Here is a 23,510-nt window from a genome sequence, read left to right on the forward strand (position 1 = left end):
CGTAGTTTAGTTCAGTTTGAGAATGCGCCATAAGGTGCTACCATGCTGACCATGCAGGAGTCAAAGGATGAAGAGAATTTGACCCAGTTGACCTGGATATTTATACTCACATGGAGTGAGACTGGTTGAAAACCAGGAAGTAATTATTTCAAAGAGTCTGCAGGTCCTTTTTTTCCCTGGGATACACATGTCATTACTCAATATTTCAGACAGATCAATTTGAACTGTATACGATTATTAACTGATGTCAGAAAAAGAGAAACATTCACCAACCTATCATCCCACTCAATTCATCAATCCAAAAATGTACAACCATACAAAATATTGGAAATATCTTGAGATGGTTTAGGAGTGTGCAAACATAAAGCATTACAATTACAATTATATGACACAACATGAAAGTGGTGCCTACAAAAAAGTACATTTAAAATGGTTGTTGTCTTGTAGAAACATATTTTGCATGTGTTCTTTGTGTTTCTGTCAGTTCTGTGAATTTCTGCATTGTGTGACAAATAAAGGTTCATCTCTCTCAGGGGAATCGTGAGACACATTGTTCTCATATCCACTGAAAATGTAAGGCCTGTCCCTAAACCAAAATACTACAATTTCTAGCCCGCCCATCCATCCATCCATCCATCTCTATACCCGCTTATTCCTTAACCAGGGTCACAGGGATCTGCTGGAGCCTATCCCAACTCTGTTTTGGGTGGAAGGCAGGGGTACACTCTGGACAGGTCACCAGTCTATTGCAGACAATTTCTAGCCACAAAATGAAAACAATTAGATGCTAAAAAGCTCCATAAGGCTGAGGGGGCGACAGTGGAGATGGTGATAATTCATGTTATAAACAGACAGTTTCATCATTTCAAAATTAAAACTGTTTTCTGCTCTTAACCTGCCATTGTAAAGGTTTGGTTACTACTACATACTGTGTAGTGTCATACTTGCATGTAACTAAAGCTGCAATATTATATGCAAACACTGATTGTTGTATGGGGACACTGTAGGTGCAATATCAAATAGCTAAACACAGGGCATGAAATACGTGAACAGGAAGTTTCATAACAGGTTGAGATATGCAGCATACTCCCTGATGGATCAAAGATTAAATTAAGTATATGTGGCATTCTGCTGACATCTGCAGGTTCTTCTGAGGTATAGCTGTACTATATCTAACTTACCATGAAGTTTGCATGTGTTTCCCTATTTCTATACTATAGTTCACTGCATTTAGCAGGGTTTTTCTTTCATGTAACCAGATAAGAAACATTAAATGTTAAGTACATGATGTTCACAGCTGGATCCCTGCATACAGATACAATATTTTGGAATACAAAAGGTCCATCAAAATTCTGTCAGCAGAATAACATGTGATTCATGTAATAATTCATATAACATGTCATTTCCAGGTTGCCTGCATTTTAGACATTTGACATAAATTATGTCAAACAGTAATCCAGTTGCTTGTATTTTCTTTAGCTATCAAGCTCCTCCCCTGTGGAACCAGCTCCGAGTCTTGGTTCAGGAGGTTGCGAGTGCAACAGAGCACATGTCAGCCCTCACACAGGTGGTGCTGGTAGTGGTCAGAGGTAAATCAGGTGTTAAACCAGAGAGGGCAGCAAAACCCTACTTTGGCTTGTTATGATGGCTGGTCTGGATGACTGCAAGGGTGAGGTCAGGTGGGGAGGGAGTCAGGGCAGGCCCTGCTTAATTTAAACATACCACAAGGCCTTAAACCATAAAATATGTGCTATTTGTTCAACTAAACACAGTGCATAAGCTCATAAGAATCTTTTAACTGTAGCTGCAGTTGTGTTTGTAGTGTTACCATAGGTTACCTGCTATATATGTACACTAAGACCTCCGCAGTTATCTATCTTTGACTCATAGTGTTTTGTCGACTAACATTACAGACACCAAGTCTTGCATTCTAAACAGGTTAGTGCTATACTCATTGGCAAAAAAGCTTCTCCTGGTACAACTCAAGAGCCAAACCAGAACTTTATGCAATAATGCAGAATCAAATTGCTGCTCTGAAATTTGAGAAGAGAAAAGAAATGAAAATGTTTTTTGAGGAGTTCTGTGTTGAACATCAAAGATCAGAGCCAAGCACCAAAGTTATTATAACTGAACTAATGCCACTGACATCAGCTGACAAAACACTCTGGACTTTGTATGGGAGACCCAGGTCAAAGGATAATGCTGTTCAAGTTTCAGTTTCTTTGTTCTAAAATCTGTGGGTGTTTCAGTTATTACTTATTTGTACAATATTTCTTTTTTATTTTAACATGGCTGATTTCATTTAAAGACAGTTCAATTTCTAGATGTGTAAGCTACCTTAACATGTCAAAAAGGTCAATATTTAAGAGACATTTACTTGCTTTCTTTCCCAGCATAATATGCAATCAATCTAATGACTTTGCATTAAATACGGAGTTAGTTTAGCTTAGCCTGGACGTGTAAAAATTTCTCTTCACTTTTCTCAGATGGACAGGCAGTGCTCCTGCTGCTGCTCTGCCTTAGTGGGTTAGTGGGAGTTGCATGTGTGCTATGACTTTGAAACTATTAATGCCTAAACATTGAATTAATCCATTTATGTGAGCTTTTTAAATATTGTTAAAGTATTCCTGAAGTGTCTATCAGTCTATGAAACTCTAATTTTGGCAGATTGCAGGTTTTTTACTTTTTCTACATCTCACAGTTAGCGTAATGGCGACAAAGTAATTGTCAGATATGCATCGGATTTGTTGGTAACAGATGATTTTTATTAAACTTTGCCTCTTCATTTATCTTACAATCTGCAATTCCCCATTTATTTTGCATAGACAGTCTTTACTCTCTCACTCTGAACTTGACAAGCAAATGATATGCATTAGGCCACAGCTCTTTGTATTGTGGCTAAAGCAGAACAACTCACCCTTAGGTGAGTGCAGCACAGTTTACATCAGCTCCCACCCTCTGATTAACTAGACAGGGCAGACATTTTTAAGAAAATGTTTTAGAGAAGAAAATGCTTTGATGTTTGCAGAATAATCACAGAATCAGGCAGTCTATGCTCCTCCTCCATCTAATTCCATTCTTTAGAAAGCTATTGTCTTGGGCTGAGAACAGATAAAGAAGGGAACAAAGGAAAGAGAAATGCCACACCCTTCTTCCCTAGGATGGGGCCCCATTCTTGTAAGTGTGGCTTGGGGGCCTATAACGTAGAGCTAGGCAGAGTCACAGAATGGGAATGTGGTCAGATGTCACCAACTAAACTTTCAGTTTCTGGCCCTAAATGAGATCCTTCCATCTTTTGAGAATTGTGAGATCTACGTTTAAAAATATGAAGCTTAAGCCCATAAGCTTAAGTCCATACTACACACTAATTCCAAAGTTCACCTGAAAAGAGACAAATTTAAGCATTCTCAGAAATAGCTATTAAAATTAAATTGGCAAGATAACATTCTGATAAGTTTTTCTAATAAATAAAAACAAATAAAACAAGTAAATAAATAATTAAATGCACGATGTCCATTATGTTCTTTTCTTAAGAAATACTGTAGGCAAAGTAACTTGCTTCTTATAATTGCAAAATAGGGTATTTGTTACAGCCTACATAAAGCTGCACTGGCTAAGAGACTACTTTGTAGTTACAGTGGGAAATAATATTAAACAATATTAAATGACCATTGAAAGTCAAAATTTTAAGATACACTTTAGTTATTTAAAGCCAGCATGTTATTATTGTCAGAATCGTTCAAATACTCCAAAATATTGTTATTTCACTTGTCTGAATAATGGCAGCTACGTCGCTCTTAGACCACCGGAACTACTAGACTAGACTCAGCAGCCAGAGGTCAATAGGGAGTAATTTGGGCCCGGAATTTGTTTCATTTAAGGAGAAAGTTGGATTGTAGCTGGACACTGTCTTGTTAGGCTCATTTCCGAGGTCTGTCGGAGTGTCGACATGCAGACTGGACAGAGAGGGAGGCGGCAGCAGCACGGAGCGACAACAGAAGCGACGCCGCGGGTTTTTCTTTGTACTTTCCTGTGTGGGGCCGTCGGAGTAGCTCACACCGTCTCAGTCCGACTGGGCACTTTGTGTGGCAGTTTCTTTTGGAGGTTGGTCTCTTTCTTTATTTGTGTTTTTGCCTGTGCTTTATCTGTAATATCCGGGTTGTATGGTTGATTTTATACTGCGTATATTAAGGGTTACGAAGGAGCGTAATTGTGCTGGCTTGAATTGCGTTCTTCGGGATCACTGCGGTATTGGCTACCACTGTGGCGTTAAAGTTACTTAACGTTATAGCTGTGTATCATCCTGCTCTGCTCAAGTCATGGCGTTCATATCATTATCTGTCTTTGCGTCATTTACCGTCTTTGGTCACGACTACAGCCTCCTAACTTTCCCCCCGACTGACCCTTCTCCACGTCGTGACAGCATAGTAGCCCAATATTTCACTAAGTTGACTTTTAACCTGTATGCTCAATAAAGGCTCAGTTTGTAGTGATTTTCTTTAAAGCTTGGAGTAGTCCAACGTTGTCTCTGATCTCCCTAATGGCTAGAAATCATGCAATCATCAGGATGTTCAACCACATGGTATTTTAGTAATTAGGTCATTTGTCGTTAATATTGGGAATATGTTGGAATGTCACCTAGACTCTCCTGGACAGGGCACTTCTTCAGTCTTCTAATATTCACATAATTAATTACCCATTATGATGTTACTGATGTTAATATTCGTACACACTGTATCAGCCTTTAAAGGGGACCTTCTGATCTGCACTCAGGACTGGTTTAGCATAAAGCAGGTATTTGAGAGATGCTTGAAAACAACTCTAAATTATAAAAAACATTTAAAATATTAGGACAATGGATGCAAAATGGTAAGTAATGTGATGTAATGATAATACTGCAGCACAATCCAGCAACCTACACCTGGAAGACCAAAGAAGTGGTTGTTGTGAGTTAGTAGTATTGATGGCATGAACTGATTTGAATAAGATTTGTTTATAAGTGTTTTTAGGGTGAAGTCAAAGTCCAGAGAGCCTGGAGGTATTATCTGTGTTAGTTTATTTGAAGTTACTTTCTTTCTTACAGAGGATCACCTAGTGAGATTACGTGAAGGCTGAGTTTGCTGACACCTGTAATATAGACTGACAAAAACACTGTGCCCTTAAGGCAATATTCCCCATCTCTAGTTTTTAGAGACTATGATGTTAGATGCTTGGGAACACAGAGCTAGGAGTATACCCTATAGTATTATTCTTATTATTGATAGTAGTGGGTACATATTTTCTAATATTCCCAAATGTATAGCACTCCAGTGGTAGTATTACAGATTTACAAAATTAGTGGATGTCATATCTTTAATTTCTCCTGTGAGCGCAATTGCAAAATTATTTGTGTCACAGAGGGGGAAGAAGAAGACTTTTTAGGAAGGAAATGATGATTAAAATTTGTTTCATAATTTGCAAACATTACAAACAGACATTTTTAGCCTAAAATGTAAAAGCACACAGAAACAGAGCGATGCAAAAATTTTGGTGCAGACAGATGGTTATCTCAAATTTTTTATCCATTCCTAGTTTCTTACTAAATGGAACCTAACATCCTAAAGCAGAGACAGTAACAGTATCATGACATCAAAGCATTATGGTTCTAGTGTTAAAAGGCTATTTAATTTACATTAGATTAACTTTCCCTGCTGATTCATGTTTTCTGATTCCTAGTGATCCCAGTTTGCCTTAGTTAATACCTGGGGATTTATTTTTCCTTTTTTCATATAGACAAAATGTTGGTTCATTTTGAATCTTTAAGTTTGTAAAATTGGGCAAATAAAAAAACAACTCTGGATGATGTCACAAATGCAGCTTTTTCACAAAATGTGTTTCTTGAAAAATGTATTTGAATACAGTGACATGTAATATGGCCTTGCAGTTTATGCTCTCTGTGGAGCTGATAAATGCACCCACTCAGAATGTGAACTCACAGCCTCATGAGCCTGTCCGTCTGCTCATATCCCTGAGGGGCTGATTAGGATGACGCTGTGCTAACGAGGTCACCAGTAGTGTAATGGGCAGATAATAAGCCTTAATGGGCCAAAGGGCAGGCGTGTAGGGTGGGAGGCACATTTTACAGGCCCAAGAAACTAGACACTGTACAAGAGGATTATGAGATTTGACTGTCAGATGGTGAGATGGTGCCCCCTGTGAGTGTTCATTGTCACCTGCAGGTACTAATGCTAACATCTGCTAATTCCCATGGTATTTGTTGACTGAAAATCACTGTTGTTAAAGCCATCACTTTACATTGCTTTTATAGTGTATTAAATCTATAATATTAAATCTGTAATGTCTTAAGGAGATAATATTACTCTAGAATGAGATTTACACATTAGAATTTTAAACCCAGCTTCATGTGTCAGTATAATAGGGCAAATCCTGGGATTAGCACACTATTTGTCGTAGCAGTACTCCTTAGTGTGGCACTGGCTATGCAAGTGAATATCTCTATGGCATAAGAAAAGAAGCTTTATTTAGTCTTTTGCCTTAAATCAGCTCTGAATTTCATTTAACCCTTTAATCCTTGAAATGTGAACTCCTCTTGAGGGTGAGGATGGTATTTGTGTATGGATTAATTAAAATAAAAACATTATTAAAATAAAAATATAAAATTAAAATAAAAATCACAATTTTTATTTGAATCTAGTATGGGTTTAAAATCAGAAGATTGATCTTTGAATTTACAGTTGAGGACAAAATTATTAGCCCCCCCCCCTATGAAATTTAAAGTTTTTTTTCAACATTTTCCCAAGTGAGTTTTTAACAGAACAGGGGATTTTCAATATAGCACTTCTAAACATACAAGTTTTCTTTAGACAGCATAAATTAACTGTTTTTGCAGAAAATAACTTTAGAAAAAAGAAAAATTACAAATGTCAAAATTATTAGCCCCTGTAGGAACTGACGTTTTTATTGACCAAAGTAAAACCACTGTTATGCAATCATGTACTTTAAGTTTGTAATGCTCAGAGCTTCTAATCAATCAATCAATCACTCAGTCAAGTTAAAACTGAGGCTTGTCCTACACTTTACACTTTACAGTATACAAACTTTATTAAGGATTTAAGCTGTCTCCTGAGAAAGCATCATGCCAAAAACAAAAGAAATCAGTAGAAGAATACTAGAGCACAGATATACAAAGTTATAGCATTTCCAAGTGTCAAGAAGTGGAGTGAGAAGTATAATCAAGAAATTCAAAGAAAGCCAGACACTACAGAACAAGTCTGGCAGAGGTAGGAAGCGAAAGATTTCAAAGACTAAAACTAGTGAGAGATGTGTCTAAAAATGCTAGAACAACTACAAAAACGCCAGTTAATGACTTAGCCAAGTCAGGAATTGTAGTTTCAAAGAAAACAGTCACTAGAGCCCTGCACAGAAATGCACTGCAAGGATTCAGGCCAAGAAAAACTCTACTTCCACAGAAGAGACAAGCCAGACAAATGTATGCTAAGGACAATCTGGAGAAAGATGTATACTGGAAGCATGTCTTTTGGTCAGAGACCAAACTAGAGCTCTTTGGCCATAGAGACATTGCCTATGTGTAGAGAAAGAAGGGAGAAACCTATAACCCAAAGAAGTCTGTCCCCACAGTTAAACACGATGGTGGGAGTATTATGCTGTGGGGATGCTTCAGTGCACCTGGAACTGGGAATCTTGTCAAGGTTGAAGGGATCATGAGGAAAGAAGGATATGTGAAGATTTTGAAAGAAAACCTGAAGCAGTCAGCAGCAAAACTGGGTTTGGGTCATTGTTTTGTCTTCCAACATAATTCCCCAAAGCATACGTCGCTCCTGGTGAAGAACTACCTCCAGAACACCAAAATGAACATTATTGACTGGCCTGCACAAAGCCCTGACTTGAATCCCATTGAAAATCTGTGGGATGAACTGAAGACCAGGCTCCATGCCAGAAGACGATCAAATTTGAGAGATTGGGAAGAATGGGCTGGGATTCCTCAGGAGATGTATCAGAGACTTGTTGCAAACTACATCAAACGACTGCATGCTGTTATCCAGCAAAAACAATACACAATCTTATTAGCATCAGGGGGGCTAATAATTTTGACCATGCTGGTTTTTGGATTTTGTGAAATTATTTTGTTTCTGTGTGCAAAGTAAAATAATTGAAGCATCCAAAATAAGAAAAAAGCTATGTTAAAAATTCCTTGATCTGTTTAACAGCACTTGGGAAAATGTTTAAATAAACTTAAAATTTCATAGGGGGGCTAATAATTTTGTCCTCAACTCAAATTCTAGAATGGCGCCCCTTAGGTGGCAGCCTGTTACAGCAGCTCCTCTGTTTGTTTTTTGTTTTTTTTACTGAATTATCATCTGTTAATCCAAGTCAAATCAAGATCTATGCTTTCTCTCTGATAACGGATGAAAGTGGACGAGTTGGGTTTTTCTAATTCCTGTGGAGAGACATATGGAGATTATGGAAACTGCATCAGTAAATATATGTTTCTGTGGCAACGGCATCTATACAAGAGAGCAACTGCTAGCTCTCAAGGGAACAAATCTGCTTCTTGGTATAAAACCTGACATCCCCCAAGACCTGAGGAGGCGTAGGAGGGGCTGCAGAGCAGGAGTGAAGCATCGAGAAAAAGGTAGGAGATTTAAACCATTTCTCCCAAAATGGCTATTATGGGGAATGTGAGGTCACTCTGCAACAAAGTGGATGAACTTACAGCTTTAGCTAGCAGCCAGCGAGAGTACAGAGTGTGTAGCTTGCTTTGCTTCACCGAGACCTGGCTGAATAAAAATATACCGGACAGCTCGCTTGAACTGCCTGGTTTCTCATTAGTGCGAGCGGACAGAGGCAAACAGAAAAGAGGAGGTGGTCTCGCAGTTTTTGTTAACTCCAAATGGTGCAACCCTGGACATGTAACAGTGAAAGACTGTATCTGTACTCCAGACATTGAGCTGTTGGTGGTTGGACTGAGACCATACTACCTGCCCCGTGAGTTTTCACATGCCATTGTTGTGACTGTTTACATTCCTCCATTTTAACCATGTCAGTATTTCGGGAACTCTGACCAACTTCAAACAGTATGTGGACTGTGCAACACGAGAAAATAAGATTCTTGATCTCCTTTATGCCAATGTGAAGGAGGCATACAGCTCTTCAGCCCTACCCCCACTTGGTGGATCAGACCACAACTTAATATATTTAGTACCAACATACAAGCCTGTAGTAAGACAGCAGTCTGCTACCAAGAGGTATGTGAAAGTTTGGTCAAAGGATGCTGAGGAGGCCCTGCAGGAGTGCTTCAGGGTTACAAACTGGGACCTTGTCATGGACGCTCATGGTGAGGACATCGAATGCATCTCTCACTGCATCACAGATTACATCCACTTCTGCGAGGACAATATTGTTCCATCCAAAAAAAGTTTGTTGTTTCCCCAATAATAAGCCACGGATAAATAAGGACATTAAAGGCCTCCTCAACAAAAAGAAGAGGGGTTCATGGCAAGAGACAAGGAGGAACTCCGAGCCGCACAGAAGGAACTCAAGAGGAAACTAAGGGAGGCAAAGCAGCTCTATAGAGACAGAGTAGAGCACAAGTTGAGACAGAACAATATCAAAGAGGTGTGGAATGGGATGAAAATAATGACTGGCTATAAGAAGTCACACACTGCTGTGGAAGGAGACTCAAAGTTTGCTAATGAACTTAACCTGTTCTTCAATAGATTTGACACCACCTCTGCTTCTTACTCTGATCCATTGTCTTCACACACCATCCCTCCTCCCTACACCACCTTAGCTGATGCCTTGGGGTCTCTTCACATCCCCCCACCCAACATCTCTGCCAATGCTGCCTCCCCATTGCGCACTGATGCCATCTCCTCTATCAGCAGCCATACAACATTGAAGTATACCTCACCTCCAATAACTCCTCCCCTGCCCTCATCATCTGACTCCTCATTAACACAATACACAGGCCCAGCCTTTGCCACAGAACAGGTGAGGAAGGAACTAGCTAAACTAAAGGCCAACAAAGCAAAAGGACCAGATGAGATCAGTCCCAGAGTACTTAAGGTGTGTGCTGGACAGCTTGCAGAGGTTTTTCAGAAACTCTTCAACCTTTCTCTGAGGCTCAAAAAGGTGCCTAAGTTATGGAAAACCTCCTGTATTGTCCCATTACCAAAAAGAACGCGTCCCAGTACCCTTAGTGAAAGGGTTTGAGAGACTGGTCCTGCAACACCTGAGGTCCCAAGTGTCTGAATTTCTGGACCCCCTGCAGTTTGCATATCAAGAACACATCGGAGTGGAAGATGCCATCATCTTCTTAATGCACAGAGCATACTCCCATCTGGAGAGGCAGGGCAACACTGTGAGAGTCATGTTTTTTGACTTTTCAAGTGCTTTCAACACTATTCAGCACCTGCTAAGTGCAAAGATGCAGGATATGGAGGTTCCCGCAGATATGGTGGAGTGGATCAAAGACTACCTCACTGGGCGGCCACAGTTTGTTCACTTAGATGGCTGCATATCTGATGTGGTGATGAGCAGCACCGGTGCACCTCAAGGAACTGTACTAGCACCATTCCTGTTTACACTCTACACTTCAGACTTCCGCTACAACTCAGGAACCTGTCACCTCCAAAAGTTCTCTGATGACTCTTCAATCATTGGATGCATCAACAATAATAACGATGAGGAATACAGACATTTGATAAAAAGCTTTGTTGATGGTGTAACAACAACTGTCTAAAGCTCAATATCAAGAAAACCAGAGAACTGGTGGTGGACTTTAGGAGGAACAGGAAGACCCCAGTCCCTGTCTCCATCCTTGGAGACGAAGTAGAGATTGTGGACTCCTACAAATACCCCCCCCCCCCCCCCCCAATAATCTCAAATTTAATAACTGCTGTAACAACTGAATTTCCCCTTGGGGATTAATAAAGTACTTCTTCTTCTCCTTCTAAGCCCTTTCTCTGTAGACAGGTATATCTGTGCTAAATGTTCTTTGCATGCGGTGGGTATTTGTTGTCAGTGGTTAGAGCTGTGTGCATACCTTGTGGAAATTAATATAAGTCGCACAAGTTGAGGAAATTGACTATGTGAGCTACCTTAAGTCATGATAGTCGTCCTGCCAACATGCTTTAAATCCACCACCATCGACCCAGTGCCGAAGAAGTCTACAGTGACATGCCTCAATGACTATCATCCTGTCGCACTCACACCCATCATTATGAAGTACTTCAAGAGGCTAGTCATGCGCTATATTAAGACCCTGCTGCCACCCTCACTGGACCCCATGCAGTTTGCGTATCGTGCAACTGCATTTCTGCAGTTGATTTAAAAAGAGCATCAGACAGAAAGAGGCTACACCTGATGTGTTTATTATTTTGGAGAGGTATGTCTGTGTGTGACAGTGTTAAGTAAAGCACTAAAATTGCCCAGTATCTGCAGTAATAGGTGCTCTGAACAGGTTTTAAAGTAAACATAATTTTGTGCCAAAATGAGCACCTAAATGGCGCATTGCCACCTAATCAGAATACATAAACAATGGATCTGTCACCACGAACATGTTGTTTGGTGCGAGAATATTACAAAACAGCTGCAGATGCAAAAATATAGACCAAGTATAGACTAAGAAAATTGCATAAAACCCTATTTTCTTTTTAAGCGCTTCACATGGAGAACTGCACTGTATTGCACAGAAAACAGTTAATGACTTTTGAAGCTTGGCTTTCTCTTGTTTTCTAGCTGGTGATATGTTAACGTGTAGTACTAGGAAAACCTAAATGCTACTGTCCTGCACACGTCGTCCTGAACGTGAGCATAAACCGTGGTCTGAGCGCTGCTTTCTAGCTTAATATATTAAAAAGCTAATTTTATAGATTGTCCACATTATTTGATCATTTACAATTAGGAGTAGAAAAACAAAACATCTAGACTACTTTTTAATTTAATATAATTTAATTGCTGCCAGTTTAAATGTCTTTTTAAGAAAAAACAGGACCTTTTCGAAAAGGCTTTTTTTCTAGTTGCACTTGTGGTCTTTTTCTGTTTGTAAAAATGATCAAATTTTAAATTCCTACCCTAGCCTACACAGTGTTTATTTATTGTTGCTGTTGTTTTCTCTCTCCTCTATCCACTCATCCTATGGCAGATTGCTGCCCAAACTAAGCCTGATTCTGCTGGAGGTTTCTTCTGTTAAAGGAAGTTTTTCCTCTGCTGTCACCAACTGCTGCTCAGAAGGGATTTGTTTTTGTTTTTGTAAAAGAAACTTGAGATAATTTGGCGCTGTACAAATAAACTGAATTGAACTGAAAATTTCATTAAGTCATTAAAAGTGCCTGGTAGCTATAGTGCAGTTGTAGTAAAAGGCACCAGATGTTATTTAACTGTTTGTTAACTGTTTGACTGTTTGTTTAGCTGGCTCAGGTATCACAAATTGTAGATTATAGAGAAGATTTACCTCCAGTGCTACCATCGAGCAGACAACAGTACATCAGCTTTCCATGTCTGCACAAAATCCACAACTGCTTAAACAGATCACTAACCATAATTATTTGCCCAGCACTTTCTCTAGCATTTATGACCCATTTTGTTCACCATAAGTGCTTCAGCCAGCACAATATCTCTGCCTCACTGCTGCAGTGAGCTGCTACACTAAAACAAATCTTGGGATTAGTGAGTGGGTCAAAGTATTGTTTTAATCTGGTTTTGGCTCTCTGTCCATGACTGGTGCAGCAAAGACAGATGGCTTAGATTTAAGTGAAATCCAGGGAGGATTGAGTTGAATTCTGTCCACTTGTTTCAGACACACATATAGTTATATAGTCATTTCATTGAGCCCTCACATTTACATTACGAAGGGAAAAGCTACAGGGAAACCAGCTTTACAGTTAAGAGCAGTTCCAGGGAGGGTGAACTTTTTAACCCTGTTACTTTGTTGTTGGTCCTTCTGCAGTCAGGTTTTGGGCTTTTGTTTGTATTGTTGTGGTGACAGAAAACACCATTTATTCTGCAAAATCAATACAACAAGCAGTATGCTAATGTTCAAAAGGAAGATTTGTGCAAAAATAAAAGTCTGATTTATAAAGCTTGATTGGCCACACCCACATTTATCACGCAATTCAGAATCATTGTTAGGAATCACACTGTTGTTGCTGTTTGATAACATGCATTGTCTCTGCCTGAATGCGAACTTCTGGAAGTTCCTGGTTAAGACCTGTGCTGATGATGAGTCTTTTCACTGAAAAGAACCAGACGATAATAAAAAATAATCTCAAGTACCCCAAATTCAAGGTTTTTCAGTGCTTTTGATTATAATATTGGTCTTAATCAAACAAACCATCAATCAAGCTAATACAAAACAGGTAGCCATCTTCTTGACATTTTGAATGGGCTGCTGTTCGATATGCTGAAAGGCGGGCACTAGCAGTAACATTCCTGGCATACTTGAGCTATTTGTTGTTTAGGCTCTGTTTATGGTGGCAGTGTTGACAGCTATCAGATTTATGATTTTTTTTTTTTTTTAATTTGGGTACATAGATGAACACGTTACACTTTAGCTTGTATGGTACCTAGCAATCTACAGAGTTCCAGTGCATCTTACACCACTGGACCAGAGTGTGTTCAGCAATGGTCAATTGTTCTTGCTTCTGCTGCATGAATATTGTGACCTTGCTACTTTGGTGGAAGAGGGAGACAAGCTTGCTGCATACCTCTACAACATGGCTCAAGTTAAAACCATTATTTATTAACTTAAGGGAGAGAGGCAGTACATCATACTGTGAAAATTTAATCCCATAGTTCTGATGCTGTCTGAATTTTGCCCCAAATCGGTCAGCACAGTGTGATCTAGATTTTTTACCAAGTCTGGAAATGGCCTCATCTTTAATGGGGAATTCTGACATCTACAGTGTAGAAACTGGAATACCATTCCACACACTGTTTGTCATATGTGTCAGGGTCAACACTTGCAATTAGCATGGCTGTGCTCGCTAGTGTCCTTTATTAGTTTAGTTTGCTGATATGTTTCACAAGTCATACACGGATGCAGGCTGAGTTAGGCCTATGATTCCCAGCTGGACGTCCTGGTTCAATTTTGGCTTTGTGTTCTTACCATAAATGTGTTTCCGATGCAATTAGGGATTATTACTGCCATTTCGAGTGTGTCCACTTTCAGTTGGACCTTCAAATAAAGGGTTTAGATGTTATCTTAACTGGTAAAAACAATGGTCATCAACAGTGGTTACCATGGATACATGCCTTACCTCCACTCAGCTACAGCTTTCTGTACCTGTACCTGTAGAATGCATGTTAGTAAAAATAGCTGAAAATATTTTCAGAACATTTTGTACATTTTAGTTTGTTCATATGTTTTCCAGTTATTTCTTTGCCACTGAAGTACACTGATTTATTTCTGAGAATCAGTGGTTCTGTGCTAATTTATTTTAAGTCATCCAATAAAAAATATACCGTATTTTCCAGACTATATGTCGCACCAGAGCAAAAGCAGCCTTGTTGAACACAAAAAAACATATATAAGTCACTTTGCTGTATAAGTCGCATTTCTAATTCCACTAATTATAGTCTAAATTACCCAATGAAGAATGTAGGCTAGCCATACCAACAAGAACAAATGCATTATGATATTCATTCATCTGTGTCAATGTCGCTGCCAACGTCAGGGTGGAGGATATGAAACAGGGTGTCCTCTTCCTCTCTCAGGTTGTCTGAATGTTGACACTCACTCCAAACCTTGTTTCAGCTGCAGACTTTACCTGCAACTTGAAATTTGCAGTATAGCTTTTTCTCTTGGGCGGCATTTTCACTTGTTACGCTAGGAGTTGTAGTTTATGGTAAACATAAGCCTTTTTACTTCTTTGGCAATACAATGTTATCTTCAGTTGAGTCAAGAGTGTCATCTAACACTACTGACTACTGGACAGAATGACTGTAAACATACACATATAAGTCGCTTCACTGTATAAGTCGCAGGACAAGCTAGAGGAGTTAAAAAAGTGTGACTTATAGTCCGGAAAATACGGTAGTTTTAATTAGGGAAGACCCCACCCCCCATTTTGATAATTGCTTTTGGTAATGAATGAGTGTGGAGGGTCAGTGCTGGTATGTCATTGAGGCAATTACCTGAGCACATCCCACCACAGCTGTTTCTCTGTCATACCTCTAGCAGCATAAATGGCAAGATTCAGCATGTCAGCTCTCAGAGAAACCACTTTGACCCAAGCCACGAGGCTTTGCTCCCTGTTTTCCTGTTCACTGAATCCTTCTAGAACCTCAATAGGCTTGCATTTGTAATATATTCATTATATAATGTGGTGTGGTGTGAAGTGATGATATGGTTCTTTTATAGATATTTAGATGAATGAGGCTAACAACATTTCTAGAAGGCTCAATACCAAGACATGGCAGAATGAAAGGTTCTGCAGCACTCATGAGCCCTGATGAGCTTATAGCTACAGTATCAGTTACAATGTACCTGAGAATTTGTGTGAAAGTCAGTCTTATCAGATGGATAGTGGTAAACTAGCTTGTTTGTCCTGCATCCTTACAACAGTTTGGAACTCAGCCTGTTGTTGTAACATTAGCAATAATTACACAGAATATCCACAATCTCTGCTTATGTAGCTCTGTCCCAGTTCAGAGGCCGCATGCATCTTTCCTCAGGAAATCAAGGCATCATTTGTTGTATATTTTACGGCCCAACATATCCTAACATTTTTTGCAATGACCTGGGCAGGGCAGGGAGTAGACACTAAAACAGCTTTGAACAGGAGTAATATGTTGCCTTTAAAGCATGAATTTTGAATTTAAACTATGATTTCAGTTTCTTATGTGTAGATGTGATTTTAGAGACTGCCGCATTGGGTTCAGTTCTCCAGTGAGAACTACCTTTTCTGTTACACTGATAAGTGGGACTGCCTCCTGCTTCAAGTGGAGGAGTTTAAGTAGCTCGGGGTCTTGTTCATGAGTGAGGGAAGAACGGAACGGGAGATTGACAGATGGTTCGGTGTAGTGGCAGCAGCAATGCGGTCGATGTACCGGTCTGTTGTGGTGAAGGAGGAGCTGAGTCGAAAGGCGAAGCTCTCGATTTACTAGTCATGTTCCAACCCTCACCTATGGTCATAAGCTTTGGGTAATGACAGAAAGGACAAGATCTTGGATACAAGCAGCCAAAATGAGTCTCCTCCGCAGGGTGGCTTGGTGCTCCCTTAGAGATAGGGTGAGGAGCTTGGTCACCTGGGAGGTGCTCGGAGTCGAGCCGCTGCTCCTCCACATTGAGAGGAACCAGCTAAGGTATCTCGGGCATCTGTTCCGGATGTCCCCTGGAGGCATCCAGGTGGCCACGGTACCCCCCGGAAGAGCTGGAGGAAGTGTCTAGGGAGAGGGAAGTGGGCATCCTTGCTTAGACCACTGCCCCCGTGAAAATGGATGGATGGATGGATGATAATCGGGACTGATTATTACTTAACTCTCTTGACGAACACACTGGCACATTTTTTGGCATCTTCTGATAACTTAAATTACTTTGTCAGTTTTGATCATACAGATAAGAGCAACAGATTTGAATCTGTAAAGGGTCTAGTTTTATTTGTATGCACTCATAAGAAAACACTGTGCGTTTGTAAAATAAAGAAAGCTGACAAGGGTGTGCTCTCTGTCTTCTGGCATAAATGTCAAGCTTCATCATAGAATTTACTTACCTTTTCTGCGTGTTTGGATGATGCCACACTACGCAGATGAAGAAACACTTCCAATGGTTCTGGATAGCGACAAAGGTGGGAGTGACCCATACTCAGAATTAACCCACCCAAAGCAGTGAACATACTCAGAGCAGTGGACAGCCATTGCTGCGGCGCCCGAGAAGCAGTTGGGGGTTCAGTGCCTTGCCTAAGGGTCTCACCTCAGTCGTGGTATTGAGGACGTCACAATGCTACTGCGAAAATAGTTTGTTGCCTGATGGTACTAAGGTAGAAATGTTTTGGCAGAATAGACATCACTTACCATGCTTAAAAGGTGCTGCATACCAACAGGAAAACATCCTAATGGTTAGCTTAAAATCATCAAAATACAACTTATTAGCATTTCTACTGCTGCTGTATTTTATTGTTCTGTTTAGTTTTCTTTCTACAACATATTAAAGTGAATGCTTTCCGTGTCTTGGTTTACCACCTTTCCACAGTTAGGCTATAACATAGAAATTATGCTGTTAGTTTGCATGAGAGCACAGTTGTTTCTCAGTAATGAGCAGTTTTAAACATATTCTCCAGGGCCTCCTCCCTGCCTGGTGAAAGGGAAGCATTTCTTGTTATTGAGGTGAGTCCCAAGTTCCTAAAAGTTTGCACAAAGCCCTGTTGCCTAGCTACATGTGGGAAGCCTTACTGCGACTGCCAGGACTGCTTTGTATGTGTGGGACTCTGACTGAGCAGGATCTTAGAGAAACTGGAATGCAGTTAGGGAGAGAGGTCCCCCTTTCGCTTAATCTTATTCACTTTAAGATGGCAAGAGGGAGTCATTCAAATGTTACCATTGTCCTTTAGCACCCTTTCAGCTCAAGTGAAGTGACCTTCTCAGGATGCAGCGACAGTAGCTTGTTAGCTCTTTCATACATTCTTTGGTGTTGCACAATTTATGTGGTATAATTTAAAAATTCAGGGAATGCTTCAAGGAATTTTGTCAGCCTCACACCTTGGGTCACTTCTGCATGTCATTCTGCAGACTGCATAAATAAACTGTGTATCTATTGTTAATGGGCATCCTTATAGGTTTCATTTAGTTCTTTCCAGAGTTACCAGAGAAATCAAACAGTTTTATTTTAGTTACATGTGTATAGCAGAGTTTAGAACTACACACATTTACTATACTTTGAACTGCAGCATATTTCTGAGTACATATATGTGAAGAAGCAGCATGTATTCACATATATATATTTTAGTAAATCAACACTAAACCTTTTAAAGCGCAAAGACTATCATTGTATCACTGAGCTAATGGTCTGCATTGGTATTACATTATATACAGTTCTGTCAAGTCAAGTTTTCAGTGTAATTTTGCTTATGTAATAATGTCTATGGGGTTTGTACCTCAAAAATTTGGTAGTAAAGTATCACTTTATTCTTATTTTTTGACAATAAGGGTATGTCATTTTTGGCCTTACATGTAAATAAATGTTTGCGTTACTTTGCGAGAGATTTGGTGGAAGAGGAGTGATAACTTTTCTAAAAATTGAAACAGTGTTCAGTGGAAATGATTTGGCAGGGAGACTGCACTACACAGCCATATTTTATGGTTGAGTTAAGATGAAGGGCTAATGTCTTGGAAATAATCCATTTCTCTCTATATATTTAGCCATGTATCCCTGGAGGGCTATGAATTACTCTTGTTGATGTCATCTGTACTGTGTTCGCTCATTCTCTGCTGTGTTTCCAGCAATGAAAAAACAGTCATAAGAGCAACTGTCATCAGAGATTAGAATCCAGGGATCAGACGGAACATGCTTCTTCCTCTGCAAAGTGAAGCTGCACAATCAATGTTGGGTGGAAAATGTTGTTTTTTTGTCTCTCACATCCTGTGTTTGTCTCCAGTTGCCAGTTTGCTTTTATAACTTGTAAAGTTTCTGTGGATGAAGTGGATTATTAAAAATGCTAATCCTTTTCACTACATACTGCTCTTATAGTGTCATTTTGTAAGATTTACCACTCTTCTGTTGACAAATGGTAAAACATATCACTTAATGTGAAAAAGGTTTCACTTTTTAAGGTTTTTTAAGGGATAATCGGGGTGGAAAATATAGTCTGCTTCCGAATTGACTTTTTGCATTATTGATTTCTGAATTGCATCATAATAATTGCACAAACTAAGTCACTGTTAATGTTGAGTTGCTGCCAAGCTGATATAAAGAAAATAGAAATCTGTGTCATGGACAACATCCATGAAGCAGCATTATTTGGAACCAATAAAAAGCAAAAGTTCTATGTTGCTGACAAAGATATAAACGGTCTATTGTAATGATTATTAAAATGCAATTCATTAGTACATTAGCAGTAGGGTATGCTGTTTTTTCCAGTTTAAAAGCTGAAAAAAGTGTAATTGACTGGAAATGAACAAATTAATTATACATTATAGGCCACTTCCTGCTGTCTCAATAAAGCTGGCTAACCTGAACCCTGATAACCTTGCCAGCAGCAGAGCAGTGTTTTATTGATTCACAATGATACAGGTCCACAGACCCTTTTCACAGCAGACAGTTTAACTTACTAGAACAAAATAGGAATCACTGATTTTAGAGCTAGTCCAGCAGTCATGCAACTGAGGTTCACAGAGGGGATCAGAGGCAAATGAGGTACTCTAATAATGTGTATAATAATAAATAAACTGCATTCTATCGGAGAACACTGACTGAAGCCTTACTGTGGCAGAAATGTTGAAAATCATGTCTTTCTGAAGCCACAACAGTAGTTTTAGATACTTTAGAAATACCTGAAAACATCTGTGGTAAAGTGTTTACAAAATGAAGTACAAGGAAGTTCCTGTATTTTTATACACGCTGTGTTTAAAGTCCCTGGTAAAACACAAATCTCATCAACACACATTTGGTATGTGAATGTTTTATAGCTGGTTGTTGTATTGTGTATTCAACTCTTCAGCCCTTAAACTCTTCCGGCAGCCGTGGCCTAATGGATAGGGAGTCTGACTTGTAACCTGAAAATAGCAGGTTTAAGTCTCAGGTCTGGCAGGAATTGTCGGTGGCATGGAGTGAATAACCAGCGCCCTGTCCACCTTACCACGACTGAGGTGAGACCCTTGAGCAAGGCACCGGGCGCCCACTGCTCTGGGTGTGTGTTCACTGCTTTGGAATGGGTTAAATGCAGAGCACAAATTTGGCTCAAATTTTTAAAAATCTTCACAAAGTAGGTTGATGATGGATGGATTCAATTCAATTTTACAATTCAATTTTATTTGTATAGCACTAAATCACAATACTGTCATCTCAAGGCACTTTACAAAAAACAAAACAAAAAAACCCCAACAAATTCATTATGAGCAGCACTTGTTGACAGTGGAGAGGAAAAACTTACTTTAAACTTTTGGGCCGCCATCTGCCTCGACCGGTTGGGGTGAGTGGATAGAGGAAAGAGAAAAGAACAGCAACAATAAACAACAAATAGACACTGCAGGTTGGTGGGGCCAGTAACTGCACATCAGCGATATACAGCTCCAGGACCAGGGACACCTGCAGAAGGTACAGAGAGAGAGAGGACAGATAGAGAGGGAGAGAGCACAAGGTTAGTGACATTCAATGGTGGTATATAAATGTGAGGAGGGAGGAGAGAGGGGAAGGAAAGGGTGTCCAAAGGTGTCTAAGTGTCTCCTGGATGGCTGCAGAGTTGGTATCTGTGTTGTTCAGTTTATTGTTTGTTTAATACCATGATAAATATCTTAAACATCTAAAAGTGCCTAAAACCTCAGCACAGTACTATAACAGAAGAACTCATTAAAAAACTCCTGTTTATCTGTGCTGTTTAGTGTTGTTAGGACTTTGTACATGGAGTTTTTTATGTGCTATTGTGTGTTGAAGGGCATGTTTCACTGCACTCAGTGACTAAATCTGATTTCTTTTCTATGTTATTTCTGTACAGCTCACATCATTCCACGATGATTGTACATGCTTTTAATTAATCTATGCAGTAGCGATGTCAGTGCACTCTGCAGTACCTCAGTTTTCCTGTTTGCCATCCTACTATGAGCAAAGCACATGTGGGCTTGTTTTCACTCCAGGTGTTTCCTTTTCTTCCCAGCAGCTGACAGAATGAAGGGGAAGAGCTGCAGCAGCTTGTGGAGTTTGTAGTACCAGGAGCACTGCAGCACTAGCAGCTTTTCCAGCACTTGTTTGACACTTCTTTCTACAGTAGAGCCTGCCATGAGTTAGATCATTGGAGACGATAACCAAAGCTGCCTTCCCCACCAACTGCAGCACTGTGTCTGGAGACAGCAGTATCACTCACTCTGCTTCATGAGCCAGGAGGATGCTGCTGAGGTCCTCGCACTCTCCGAGCGCCTCCTTATAGCTTCACACAAAGGACAGGCTGACAATGTGGTGCAGCTTATCAACAAGGGGGCAAAAGTAGCTGTTACCAAGGTGAGTGCATGGTCCCAAATGTGCTGATGATTAGTTTGTGTGCTTTTTTTGGGTTATTTAGCCCAGCTAACAGCACTGGCAGTGTCTTGTTTGTAATTGTTTAGTTTTGGTCCTTTCAAAAAAAACTGGACGTTGACTGTTTTGGATAAGTGACTTTTGTTAACCATGAAAACCCAAATGTAGTGTTAATAATATATTTACATTATGCATTAAGTCCTTTTCAGTTTTTGTAACTTATAAATATTTCTTTCTGAGCTTTATTTGACGTGAGAAAAGTACTGCTGGGCAACGATAAAAAATTTTTAATCACAAAATTGCATGATTTCCCTGCGAACATTATGTGCAAAATTCAATAATGAATTCAAAAGTAGCATATAACACATTTTTATTTTAAAAGGACTGCTATATGAACAAAAGTGCAATAACATTTGGTGTGCAAACACTTTAAACAGGTAATCTGCTTTTAATGGCAGTATTTACATGGTAGCAGTTAAATAAAATATTTCTTGTAAATTTCAATTTAAATGTTTAATGTAATTGAATCAAATACAAAACTATAGCTAAGCTATATGCCACTGCCAGGGCATTAACGTTTTAACCTCTTTGTAATAGAAAAACAAGTTACCCACAGAGTCCAAAGCCACAATCATAACATTTTTGATTATCTACCAGTTATCGTCTTTTCCAGATCATGCGAGCAGCAGTCTTATGCCCACCTGATATCGCTCATTCCAAGCCAGTACTAATTAAGGTACCACCCAATGTCACCCATGGCTTGTCTGTATGTGTGTCATTGTAGGCATTTTAAATCCCATGGACTTGGTGACACTGAAATGCCACTAAAATTTTTAAAATACATTTTATATATATATATATATATATATATGTATACACATATATATATATATGACTGTGAGCTGGCTGTGATTTGAGCCACTGTGTATTTTTCAAGCTGAGTAACCTCCAGAAATGGGAAGTGTATTGTATGCACCCAGATGTTTCAGAACAGTGACCTGGATATTAAATGAGGCGCAGTGAGAACTGGCCCTTCATCATATATGGGTAGTCTATTGTTGCTGGATATCAAATCCCAATACAGACTTCACAGCACAGAGTAAAGACCTAACATACATAGCATTAGCTGTTTTTAATCCCACCATAACCAAAGTAAAGAGTTAATACTCAGTGGCATTTCTCCACCTCATAGCAACATTTTAGCTCTTAGACTAAGCTGCCATGGCTGGCATATCTGGCTTAATAGGTATTTTCATCTGAATTTGCTGAGTAGTCCAGCGGTTATCCCTACTTATCTAACTTCACCAGTACTACAGGTAGTTACCAGTTAAACTGTATCAGAAAGTAACTACTCTCTGTTGTAGTGCACCTTCAAAGTGTAGCTAAATCCAAACAACTTGGCAGCATGACCTGGACTTGCATCATATTTGCTCAGCTACAATGGTTGGCCCAACTGGCTTGTTAGACAGCTTCAACAGAGAGCCACACCCACTCAGTTGTCTAAATCCCATTACTATATATTTCCCCAAATTTCATCATTACCCAGCATTTAGCAACACCTCTAATTATGTTGGTCCCTGACCTGTCTAAACAACTCATAGTGTCAAACAGAATGTATGTTTTAGTGTTCAGGCAAGTGCAAAGAAACATCAAATAGGCACCCTCTCAATAATTGGCTCTCAATTAATGTTGTGTGTTCCAGTGTCCCATAACTAGCCCCCTCTTTACCTGTTTTCACTCTCAATTACAGGTTAAGTTCATTCTACTATTACCAGCCACCAACTGTCACAGTTTCAACACGAACAAGGACCCAAATTCAGACAACATACACAAGACACAAGGCTTGGAGCGAGTGGTTGAGTAAACAATAAACAAGACAGGGAAACACTAGGAAAAACACAGTATCTGATAAGTCAGTGCAAAAACACAAATCACATAGGGATAATCCACAGAGCACAATCAGGAACACAACAAGGCAACTAGATCACAAGAATGCAAGGTAACTAGATCAGAAATACAAAACAACAAGATTTCAATACAAGCACAGGCAAGGCAAATGGAACTAGAAGACAAGGTACCCAGCTGAGGTAAGAGTGCAACGATTACTCGAGTAAATCAAGAAAGTCTATTACAAAAAATCCTTGAAACAAATTATTTGCCTCAGGTGTTCATTTAATTACTACCACATTTCAGTATCAAAAGTTATGATGGCAGAGAATGAAACTGTCCATAAAAGACAGAAAATGTCCAAAGTTTGGGATCATTTCAAACTTAAAAAATATAACATGATACAATGCGTGTATTGTAAAGTGGAACTGGCCACAAC

General features: G+C 39.5%; 1 protein-coding gene across 10 annotated transcripts in view; it reads left to right on the plus strand.

Annotated features, from left to right (window-relative positions):
- The first annotated feature begins 3,853 nt into the window (after nucleotides 1-3,853).
- Nucleotides 3,854-23,510, plus strand: part of ankrd6b (ankyrin repeat domain 6b) — a 71,637-nt gene continuing 51,980 nt past the window's right edge. For 8 of the 10 annotated variants that reach the window (XM_026319322.1, XM_026319326.1, XM_026319327.1 and 5 more), the window contains exons 1-2: nucleotides 3,854-4,104; nucleotides 20,832-21,169. In XM_026319322.1, the coding sequence (XP_026175107.1) occupies nucleotides 21,044-21,169 (126 nt within the window). In that variant the 5' untranslated portion in view covers nucleotides 3,854-4,104; nucleotides 20,832-21,043. Of the gene's footprint in view, nucleotides 4,105-20,828; nucleotides 21,170-23,510 lie in introns of all 10 variants that reach the window. The other 2 variants (XM_026319324.1, XM_026319330.1) reach the window with 2 other exon arrangements.

This window comes from Mastacembelus armatus, chromosome 24 (genome assembly GCF_900324485.2).
Source record: "Mastacembelus armatus chromosome 24, fMasArm1.2, whole genome shotgun sequence".
Taxonomy (NCBI): domain Eukaryota; kingdom Metazoa; phylum Chordata; class Actinopteri; order Synbranchiformes; family Mastacembelidae; genus Mastacembelus; species Mastacembelus armatus.